The 12,115-nt window shown below is 39.8% G+C and overlaps 1 protein-coding gene across 1 annotated transcript in view; it reads left to right on the forward strand.

The window, feature by feature from the left end:
* The window catches only part of MDN1 (midasin AAA ATPase 1), a 139,902-nt gene that overhangs the window by 58,601 nt on the left and 69,186 nt on the right, over positions 1-12,115 (forward strand). The window contains exons 32-40 of the mRNA XM_070376595.1: positions 1,495-1,639; positions 3,398-3,527; positions 4,561-4,779; positions 5,410-5,607; positions 7,090-7,298; positions 7,950-8,072; positions 9,876-10,073; positions 11,043-11,150; positions 11,527-11,715. Of these exons, the coding sequence (XP_070232696.1) occupies positions 1,495-1,639; positions 3,398-3,527; positions 4,561-4,779; positions 5,410-5,607; positions 7,090-7,298; positions 7,950-8,072; positions 9,876-10,073; positions 11,043-11,150; positions 11,527-11,715 (1,519 nt within the window). The remainder of the gene's footprint in view (positions 1-1,494; positions 1,640-3,397; positions 3,528-4,560; positions 4,780-5,409; positions 5,608-7,089; positions 7,299-7,949; positions 8,073-9,875; positions 10,074-11,042; positions 11,151-11,526; positions 11,716-12,115) is intronic.

Consider the following 12,115-nt stretch of genomic DNA (forward strand, 5'->3'; position numbering starts at 1 on the left):
AAATAAAGCATTGTTTATTTAAAGTACATGTTCAATCATGAGATAGAAAAAAATGTATTACTAAAAGTAGGATAAATGGACATAGCAGAATAACTAGACGAAAGGACCTCAGATCAGTGTGGATCTTGATGATTAATTGTTTTTCCTGATTGAGATATAATGTACACGTCATGACATGTACCTGTTTTGAATGTATAATTCAATAAGTTTTAGTAAATTTACTGAGTTTTGCCACCACCACAATCCGGTTTATACTTCCATCATCCCAGTAGGACCCCTACTTTGCATTTACAGTTTATATTTGATCCTCCCTCATGCTCCAGGAAACTGCTAATCTGCTTCCTGTCTGTATAGATTTGTCTTTTCAAGACATTTCATATAAGTCATCTCTTCTGTCACTTTGCATCAGTGTTTGGAGGTCCATCCATGGGTGTAGCCTATATCATTAGTGTGCTCCTTTTTAAACAAAGATCATGGCATCCGGTCCCATCACTTCATGGGAAATAGATGGGGAAACAGTGGAAACAGTGTCAGACTTTATTTTTCTGGGCTCCAAAATCACTACAGATGGTGACTGCAGCCGTGAAATTAAAAGACGCTTACTCCTTGGAAGGAAAGTTATGACCAACCTAGATAGCATATTCAAAAGCAGAGACATTACTTTGCCAACAAAGGTCCGTCTAGTCAAGGCTATGGTTTTTCCTGTGGTCATGTATGGATATGAGAGTTGGACTGTGAAGAAGGCTGAGCGCTGAAAGAATTGATGCTTTTGAACTGTGGTGTTGGAGAAGACTGTTGAGAGTCCCTTGGACTGCAAGGAGATCCAACCAGTCCATTCTGAAGGAGATCAGCCCTGGGATTTCTTTGGAAGGAATGATGCTAAAGCTCAAACTCCAGTACTTTGACCACCTGATGTGAAGAGTTGACTCATTGGAAAAGACTCTGATGCTGGGAGGGATTGGGGGCAGGAGGAGAAGGGGACGACAGAGGATGAGATGACTGGATGGCATCACTGACTCGATGGACGTGAGTCTGAGTGAACTCCGGGAGTTGGTGATGGACAGGGAGGCCTGGCGTGCTGCGATTCATGGGTTCTCAAAGAGGTGGACACGACTGAGCGACTGATATGATCTGATCTGATGTTGATAATACTAGATTTTTTTTTTCACTTACCTCTTGGTGGTATTGGGTTGTTTCCTGCACTTATGAATAATGCTGCCATGAATATTTGCATTCAAGTCACCCATTTTTAAACCGTCTTAATAGGGCTTAAAGTAGAAAAAGGAATTCTTTTTCTTTTGATCAGAACTGTTGTTCCATGACACAGGAATTAGGATAACTAGCAAAAAATATTTTGATGTTTGTCATAGGAGACCATTAACTAAAGTGAAAGCGCAGCAGAGATGATTTTATTTTCCTTTTTAACAACTCTGTGACCACAAAAGAGAATACAGAAGCCTTTTCTAATCTTACATTCTCGAATTTTTCTTCCAGTGTCCTTGAAGTGGAAAAGACTCTGTTATTAGCTGAAAAAGGCAACCTTGAGGACAAGGATAATGAGGTAGAGCTGTTGACAGCTGGGAAGAAATTCCGTATCTTGGCAACCATGAACCCTGGGGGCGACTTTGGAAAAAAAGAGGTAAAACTGTTGTTAAAACATAATTTTTTTCTGCCTTTTGACCTCAGCTCTCTGGCACCCATAAATATAGTATGTAAAAATTTATCTAGAATTATATGTTGCGTAGGAACTGAATAAACAAAAATCCAGAAAGATATTTCAGAGTCATTATAAGGTTGAAAAATAATTCTAACAGATAAAACATTTCCTTACTTGACATTTCCCTTTTTGTATGTGTGTGAAATTTCATTGTTTCAATCACTTTGCCTGGCTTTCTACATGTGTTATTGTAACAGATTCTCATGGGAGCTGTGTGTGGAAGTTATTATGCTAGGATTATGGATGAGAAGAATTGAAACTGAAGTTTATTCTCATGTTCTGCTCCTACAGTCTACTCTGCTGAACACAGGGGTGGTGATATGAGTAATTTTAAAGTGACACGAAAGCAGTGGCAGCCAGGATCCTGTCCTGGTTTTACAGGTGGAGCATATCAGTCGTCTCAGGTGTTGTGTGGGTCACCCTCAAACTGTTGGTAAAGCAGAGGGTGAGGGCAGTGTCTTCTGTTAAGAAAGTGGTGTGAGGGTCCAGTTCACTTGGAGCACCCCGAACCCCATGGCTCTCAGGCTCGTGAAGCCTTTCAGTGAGAAGTCTGCATTGTGTTTGGGACCCTGGTCTGTTCAGGTTAGGAGGGAGGGGTGGGCTGATTGTTGGTCGGGATGGCGAGAAGAAAGAGATTGATCAGGAATAAAAGCTGTTAAGATTCTTGGTAACTTGATGGGCCCCTGGAATGTGAAATTGGTATTTCAGACCTATTTTTCCTCAGTAGTATGAGAACAAAGATGATCGCTGTGCTTCGAGAAATGTACTAAGAAGAAATAAAATACGTCACAGTTTCAAACAAAATACGAAAATAGGCTTCTTGGCAAGTGGAAATAACACAGAAAGATCTGATTTCAAAGTTGTGTGTGTTAACTTGCCTGGCAGGTTTGCTTGAGTTTTTTTGGACAGAGATTGCCAACTTTTACCGAAGGGAAAGCTGCCTTTTGCTTTGCATGCCTTGCTTCAGACAGAGTTGGGATCCTGGAATTGGGGCCTGGCTAAGCCAGGGTGGTGCTGAGCAGCATGTGGTCCTGCTGTGCTTGGCTGGGTAGACTAAAGTATGGTGTTGATCCAGTTGTCCAGTAAAAGGAAATCATTGGTGCACTGTTGTGAATGGGGGTTACCTGACTTAGGGGAAGGGTGAGAGAATCCACACTGAGGCAAAGGCTCTTGAGACTGGAGGACTAAACTGTTCATTGTCATATAGGCAGTAAATATTCAGCTCTTTACTTTTTCACTCCCTTTGAGCCATATCCAAGTTTTCTCCCTCTACTTCAGACAGCTCTCCCCTATGGGAGGATAGCATTTACTTTTTCTAAGCCACTGGTTAAAGTAGCTGAAGGGAAAGTAAAGGGAAGGGCCTCTGCTTTGGGGAAGGGGTTGGGATTTGGGAGTCATCAACTGGGGCTGGAATCCTCCTTGGAGCACGGACTCCATGAGACCTTGAAGTTCTCTACCATGATTATAAAGAAAATGATGGGAATATGAGTTTAGGGAGTGTGGTGGAGATTAATGAGATGACATGTGTTAGGAGCCAGGACAATAAATAATAAATTATAGATAGTAGAAGAGGTAAGAAAAGAAGCTCTGGGTACTTGACAGATTTGCAGCCAGCATTCAAAAGATTTGTTTTCTAACTTTTCTCGCAGATATTCACACTAGAATTTGTGTTCTTTGTAGCTATCTCCTGCCTTAAGAAACCGCTTTACGGAAATATGGTGCCCTCAAAGCACAAAGCGTGAAGATTTAATTCAGATCATCAGCCGTAATCTTCATCCAGGGTTATCTCTGGGTAGAACAGATCATAAAGGTGAGAGTATTCAGGTGTGTGGGGTGTAGTGGGGCAGAGAAGTTGTGTGTTGGAAGGAGGGGAGTAGGACATTAGTAGTATGTGTATATGGTATGTTCTAAGGAAAAATGGGAACAAACAGATCTAAGGAAAGTACTAGCCTGGTACCTTCTACTAAAGTATTGCTCCTTCACCAGGGTTACTAAAGTTTAGTTTTCTGATGGTTTCACCTGTTGGCTATCTTTATATAAGATTTGTTATTATAAAATATATAATATTCGTTGGCTAAAGATAAGGGAAATACAGGTTTTTTTACTTGGCTGTGCCATGTGGCTTGTGGGATCCTAGTTCCCCAACCAGGGATCAATCACTGAACCACATGTAATTCCCAAGAAAATGTGGTTTGAATTTTAGTGATTACCACCTTTAGAAAATGTTGTAGAATTTTCAACTGTGTTTCTTTAGTAGTTGTCAGCTAACTTATTATTTCACTTTAAAACTTTTTTATTATGAAAATTTTCAAACATAAATAGAATAGTATTTCAAAAGCTACCATATACTTATAATCTAGGTTTAACAATTCTTAGAATATTCAGTGAGAGCCAAAACATCTTTTTTTCCTCTCTCTCTTAATTGAGCCTTGATTGCCTTGATGTAGCCATATTCTTGGCATCAAACAGATTAAGTTTAGTACCTATTTCTGGTCTGAGCCGTAATACAAGCCCTAATCCAAGTAGTGTCTGGGTCACTTTCCCCTCTTTCTTAAAGAACATGAAAGGATATCTGCTTCTTTGAGACTGAGGCTTATGAATACTTTATTTTTTGGAGCAGTTTTCAGGGAACCTTCTTAAAGACTTAAATTCTCAAGTTTTCTTTCTGGTTTTTTGTTTGCTTTGGGGTAGGAGTAGAATGCTGTTCATTGAACCCTATGGAAATGCGATTACAGCTGTGGACCTCGTGTTCTTAGAAAAAGACCGTCTGTGGGCCCCAGGTTGCAAAGCCCTGTTCTGGAGTCTTCGTAAATAGCAAACCTCTATGCTTCCTTGTGTCTTAGGGGCTGACATAGCTGAGGTGATGCTGGATTTCATTGACTGGCTGACCCACCAGGAGTTTGGTCGAAGATGTGTGGTCAGTATCCGAGATATCCTGTCCTGGGTCAACTTCATGAACACGATGGGGGAGGAAGCTGCTTTGAAAAGACAGGAGACCATCTCCACGGTGACGTCTTTTGTCCACGCTGCGTGCCTAGTGTACATAGATGGAATCGGCTCAGGTATGTGGGCTGCTGAGAACAAGGGGTTAGGCCAGAGGGCACCATGAGATGGAGCAGGCCCAGACCTCTGACCCAGGGGCTGTGTACAGATGTATGTTAACATTTCCAAGACTCACAGTGATTCTCATTTTACTCTTTTTGAGAGGCGATTGTTATAAAAGAATGGAGAAAACTTTTCACTGCTTACAGACCAGGGATTTAGTAAGCACGAAATAGTGATTCTGATTGAAGACTGCTGGTAATGCTCTTGAAGAATTTAACATGGTATTTCTTAACACAGTCATTTAGAGTTAATCGGCCAGAATCCTGTAGTTTTAAGTTTACTATAGTTCATTAAATGTAATATTGAAGTCTTTTTTCAGCCATGAAAATTAGAAATACAAGCCCACATGACTAAAAGTAGTACCACACTGGTTGCTCTTTTCTCCAGGCTAATTTATCATGGCGTTACTAGAGTGCTTACTGAATAAGCTGCTGTTGAACTGATGATCTGATGGTTTTGGGGGAGCAGGAAGTCACACTTCTTAGCGCTGCTTACATTGGCTATTATAGTTCACCTAGAATCCGGCTGCATGGTTGTGAAACTTGGTACCCTGCTGTCATTTGATGGACTGATCCTCTTTCTTCTAGGGGTAACTTCCTCTGGGTTTGGTACAGCTCTCTTGGCTCGCAGAGAATGTCTGAAATTCCTAATCAAGAAACTTTCCAAGATAGGCCGACTTACAGAAAGTCAGAAAAACGAATTGAAGATTTACGACAGACTCAAAGACAAAGAATTCACTGGGATAGATAACCTGTGGGGAATTCATCCATTTTTTATACCAAGGGGTAAGAGTGATCTTAAATAAATGAAGATTCTCTTGTGGTTCCTAGATAGTTGGCTTTTATTGTGATTTTTAATTTTAGTGTCTCATACTCATGGTTACTTTGGAACTAGATAACTGAGTTAGAATCTGACTTGGCATAATCATTGTTGTGTGGGTGGTTAAAATATATATAACTGGCATGCAAAAATAGATAATATAGTCTTTGATATATGAATAAATTGTCCCATAAAATGCACTTATTCTTGTATTAGTGCTCAAAATAAGACCTTTCCTAAAGTGGTGATTCAGCCCATAATGTTTCAGCCATAGAACTTTATCACCTTTTACCAAAACAGTTTTGTGTACCCTTGAGGGCAGGCATTATGTCACTCACCTTCCTGTCCCTGGTGTCTGTCATGTAGCCTAACAGTCATAGACATTCAGAAAATGAGAGATGGATGAGTAAATGAGTGGTTAAGTGGGAAATGCAAGTGGATTTAAGTTATAATCCTTGCTCTTATTAGGTTGCCTCTGTCAAATATTTAAGTGAAGTAGTTATATTAGATATCTTTCCAGGGTACTCATGACTTTTTGGATTATTGCTTCTATAGCAGAGTCATTTATTTCTTGTCCCTCCTTCCTCTCTGTGTTAATAATTGTTGGGCTCCAGAAATACACAGAATTGTGGGGGTTCAGTGATGAACTAAACCAGCCCAGCTTCCTGGCTGAAGAGCATTGCCCCTTTCCCTCTCCCTCATCAGTGGTACTGTTTTCATCTCTGATGTGGTCCTTGTGATCTAGCTGTTAGATCCCTTCCCGAAGCCATCATAGTGGTATTCAGTTCTCTCATGTAGGAGCTGAGTGCTTGTGGCTTTGGACTTAGATAGTCCTTGCTTCTGCTTTCATAGCTGAGAAAATGTTTTTCTAGCTCCACTCCAAACTGATGTACCAGTCTGAAACTTCTTCTAGAAGACATAGTGCATAAATATTAAGCCCTATAAGACTGGTATTAGTCCTGCACTTCAGCTACAAGATGCATCCTGAATTATCTGGTGGCTTAAAACCTTGAATGAAATTGTTTATGTGGAACCATCTGGTCTGTATGCCTAGCTTCTGCTTGAGTTTTAGGAAAATATAAGTACAGGGTAAATTGTACAAGCACACGGCGTAGTGATTCCAGGTATAGGTTGTGAAAGGAAATATGCAAAGATGCATGCTTGCAGTTCCAACCTGTGTGTAGACGTAAGTGTGGTCATCACAGATGAAAAAAGTGTGCTGCTGGTTGTTGCTGGAAAGCACTTTATGAACCCAGAAGTGAGGAAATATATTGAAATAAGGTTAAGCATTTTCACCACAGACAGTACTTCACTGACTGACAGTCTACTTGGTGGATTTTTCTAATCTCCAGTTATACATATAAACATATATTATATGTATAATATATATATATATATATCAACTTTCGTGTGATGTCCAGCTTACATGCGACTTTTCTCCACTTCAGGCCCTGTCTTGCATAGGAATAATATTGCCGACTATGCACTCAGTGCAGGCACCACAGCTATGAATGCCCAGAGGCTCTTAAGAGCTACAAAACTGAACAAACCCATCCTACTGGAGGGCTCCCCTGGTGTGGGCAAGACGAGCTTGGTGGGAGCCTTAGCCAGGGCTTCAGGCAACACACTTGTCCGAATCAACTTGTCAGAGCAGACGGTAAGCTTCATCATGCTACAGCTGATGGGGATAAGTATAGGGAGTAATATCTTTATCTATTATAGTGTTTCCTAGTCAGAAATAATTATGAAGTTATCAGAGCCCCAGATATTTCATGGTGATGAAGATCTCAGCAAACCTCATTCTCCCTCCGTGTTCATTAATAGATGACACCTGTAGTATTAGTCTCTCTAGATGCTTTACTCTGTTTTGAGATAGAATCACCCACTTTGGTATTTATTGTAATATAACCTGTTTGTCTTTGTCCTTTCTAAAGAAATTAATTACAGATAAAATGACCTTTAAACAATCTTATGAAACTAGGGGACAGAGATGACAAATTAGAATCTTCTGGGATGGGGTCTGGGAGCAGAGCCTAGGCATTGTTTTGGTGTTTTTTAAGCTCACCAGTTTGTTTTCAAGCACAGCCAAAGTTGAAAACTGTTATCTAGGACTCTAGTTGATAGATTCTTAGAGTGCTGTGATGAGAAGGTGCTCCTGGGCTCCTGGTTTGAAATTGATTAGTTCTCCATTGGGTATAAGAATAAGAAGTGGCATGAGGCCTAAGTATCATTTTAGATTTGGGGTCTTGGGATCTAGTTAACTTTTTATATAATATTGGCTTTCCCTCACTTCTTTTTCTTCTCATAGGACATCACAGACCTGTTTGGAGCTGATCTACCTGTTGAGGGTGGCAAGGGAGGAGAGTTTGCCTGGCGTGATGGCCCCTTGCTGGCAGCCCTGAAGGCAGGCCATTGGGTTGTGTTGGATGAGGTGAGAGGACAGCCCATCAGGCCACCAGATGGGATCAGACATGTGAGGAGCAGGGCAGAGTTTGCATAACTTGAGGGCATTTTGCATCAGATCACCTTGTTGGCTAGTAAAGACAAATTCTCCAATGAAAAGAATCCTCTGTGGTTTCTTTTACGAATAAGGAAAGTCAGAAAAGCACATACAGAAGCCCCTCTGCGTATCACCTACAGACTCTCCTACTTTTGTGAACTAGCCTCCAGAAAAACATTGCCTCTTCACTAGTTTTATTCTCTAGTCTGTGGTAGGCTTGCTATGTTTCTATTTATTTTCAGAGATAAACATAGTTTACAAATAGTGCCAGACCACTTCATTTCAGCCGAAAGGCTGGGGAAGGTTATAGTAGGAGGACCCACACAGAACTCTGGTGAGAAAGCAGTCAGTGTTATACCTGCAGGTCGGGGGTAGATTAGTGACCAGAAGACTAGAGCACATCGTGAGACACGTAAGTGCTGGGTCTCCATAACCGACAGGCAGCTAGAGAGAGAATGGAGGTGTGATGCACTAAAATTTAAGATGGTGGCCCAAATTTAAGATGGTGGAACAAACTTTGGTGTGTTCAGGAAAGGGCGAGCAAGCAGTGGTGCAGGTTAAATGATAATAAGTGACGAAAGTATCATAGATCACTTCTGACACAGGCCCCAATAGGTTCCCTAGATTTGTACCCCGTTGAGTCTGCAGTGACAGGACTGCCATGGGATTCCTTTTCTGCTGAGCTGCTTCCTACTCATCTTGAGAAGAGATTAAAGAGAGGGACAGATTTTGCCCGTCTCCCCACCCTTCCCTCCCACCCTCACCCCCCACCCCCTGCTGAATTTTTGGTGAAAGATAGGTGATAGGATAATCATTAACCAGAAAAAAAAAAAAAAAGAATGCCTAGTTTCAAAGCTTGAGACTGTTGACCGAATCATAGTTTGTGGAAATGCATGTAGGGACTGCCAGACAACCTGGACTTGAAGTCATTATGTAAGAGCAGCTTTTAGAACTTGACTCGTATGGGGGTGTATAGCAGAGTTTGTGCTTTGAGTGCTTGTGTAAATGTGGCACTTGAAATTCTAATATAATCTGATTCTTGGCCCATTTGCATTTTATTGATTCACATTTCACAGTTGAGGTTTTCCATGTTATCTAAAAACCACCAATACTTCACATCCCTGAGCTCTAACTCAGCTGAGTTTAGCTCCGTTCAGCTCTTCTCATTTCTGGGACACACACAAATCCTCATACTTGTTATTCACAAAACTGTTGGCATCATTAGATCCACGTTATGTGGTTTATATCATGACTTTGAAAACCGTTTGGAGATTTTATTCAGATTTACTTGATTAAGAAAGGATGTTTACTTATTTAAGTATGTAAAGAGCTAGCTTACTTCTTTTAAAAATTCCCAGATATTTAAGCATGAGATATCTTTGTATTGGTAAGCTATAATTTATAAAGCAGGCCAATATAGGAGCAGGTAACAGATACAGCCTAATTTTTGAGACTAATTTAACTGCTTTTAAAGAATTTAGTCTGACTATTCAGTTTACTTAAAAATTATTGCTATTTTATACACCCCAAATTTCTCTTAACATATAGATGAAATATTAATAGTAGACTGAATACATGTCATTTCAGCTTAACAAACACTGTGTTACCAATGTTGTTTGAACTCTGTCCCTATCCCTGTTGAAGATAAGACTACTTTTCATGTGTATTATTCCTATGTTTTTTGTTTTAGCTGAATAGCATATAAAATAAATATGCACTTTTTTCTCCAAATAGCTTAACTTGGCTTCTCAGTCAGTCTTGGAAGGACTCAATGCTTGTTTTGACCACCGAGGAGAAATCTATGTTCCTGAGTTAGGAATGAGCTTTCAAGTGCAGCATGAGAAAACCAAGATTTTTGGCTGTCAAAATCCTTTTAGACAAGGAGGCGGAAGGAAGGGCTTGCCCAGGTCTTTCCTAAATAGATTCACTCAGGTAAGATTTACTGTTGCCCAAAAACCAAAGGTGGTCCCAGGGGTAATAATAGCTATGAGGGTGCCCACTAGGAGGATGAGACAGGCTCAGTGTAATAGTCTGCTTCTCGATTTCATGTCTGGATGTGATGGCTGTTAGTGTGACTGATTGCTGTCATCTTTTCTCTCCTGGTATGAGTCCTTTATCTTAGGTTTAAGAGGACCTGGTGTGTTATCAGATGGAGGAAAGTAAGATCACCACCATCTGGAGGATTCTATTACTGTGCTCAGGGATTAAGGCCAGTCTTGTTAAGTGTCTGTTAGAACATTAAAAAATTATTTTATAATGAAAATAGTGCATTAATCTCAGAAAAGTACAAAAAACTACCATGAAGAGTAAAAAATCCAATTTCTCCATACCAAAGTCAATCACCACTGATAGTTGTATCTGTTTTTATCGCCACAGCAGTGTGTGTGTGTGTGTGTGTGTACATACACTTACTTATTTTAACATCTTTTTTCAAAGTAGTGGCTTGGAAATGCCTCTAGATGTTAGCTTTCTTTAATGTTCCTTTCTTGGTAATTAAGACTTTACTAAGTATCTTTTAAGAAGTTTATATGAAAAATTTCAAAACTGTTGAGAAGTTGATCAGATTTAAAAATGAATGTTGTATACTTACCATCCAGATATTTGAGAGAATTTTACATAATAGATTAAAATTACAAATATTCTTAAAATATTAATTGCAGGTATCTTTCTCCAAACCATTAGAATGAAGCTAACAAGAAAACCTTCTGCTCTGTATTTCAAAGATTTTATATGATTCCATATCCTGAGAATGCAAGAAAAGAAATGTCTGTAAATGAGATATATATATTTCTAAGGCATTGTTCCTTTGGTATTAAATAAAAATACTACTTAGGTCATGGCAGTCATGTTTGGTAAAGAGAAATGATGGGTTTTTTTTCATGTTATTTTTGGATTTTATAGGTCTTTGTGGATCCCCTTACAGTAATTGACATGGAGTTCATTGCCAGTACTCTGTTTCCAGCCATTGACAAAAATATTGTTAAAAAAATGGTTGCTTTCAACAACCAAGTAAGTACCTATTTGCATTAATTGTTCTTTATATTTCTGGCTTATTTGAATCATCGTTTTCTCAATATGGAATACTACCTCATTACCAGTCTCTGCAACTGAGATAAATCATATAGAACTCGAAAAGTTCCTAGTGGTTCCTAGTGGAAGGCAAGCTACTCATTTGAGAGTTACAGTAATTCAGGTTTGTTGCATGTATCATTTTATAATGCTTACAGGGTATTCCTGGCATGGAGAAGCCTGAGTCAGGAGGAGACAGCTGAATCCAGCCTGTTAATGTGTTTCAGATTATGTGTGCACTTGTACTATGTTGATAGTACTTAACACAGTCCCGAGCAGTGGGAGGTGCTTCCCAGTAAGGGTGTTTTCTTTTCAGATTGATCATGAAGTGACTGTTGAAAAGAAATGGGGGCAAATAGGAGGACCCTGGGAATTCAACCTCCGCGACCTTTTCCGCTGGTGTCAATTGATGCTCGTTGACCAGTCCCCTGGGTGTTACGATCCTGGTCAGCATGTGTTTTTGGTCTATGGTGAGAGAATGAGAACCAAGGAAGATAAAGAAAAGGTGAGTTTCATGCTTGCTCTTTGTATTTCTTTGATTTCTCCCTGAGGGAGAGAAAGGCTGTATTTGCATCAACAGTACCAAACTCAGTAACACGGTTTGGAAATTTAGAAATTAAGGGCAGAAACAAAAACTTAATCTGTCTCAGAGTGTCATAGTGTAGTTTGCTTTAGAGGACACAGTTTGCTTACCTATCTACATTGCCATGATCGCTTACCTTCTTAAACAGTATCACCCTGCAATAATAAAGGCTTGGTCTCCATCACCTTGGTTCCAGGCACAAAGATGAGAAGCAGGAGGAGAGAGGTGATAACAAGTAGAAGAGGAGGGTTTTCTACCTTTAAATAAATGTCAAATTGCAAAATACTTAATCTAGAAAGTATAAATAGATAAAAGGGAGGAT

Source organism: Bos mutus, chromosome 9 (genome assembly GCF_027580195.1).
Source record: "Bos mutus isolate GX-2022 chromosome 9, NWIPB_WYAK_1.1, whole genome shotgun sequence".
NCBI classification, from domain to species: Eukaryota; Metazoa; Chordata; class Mammalia; order Artiodactyla; family Bovidae; genus Bos; species Bos mutus.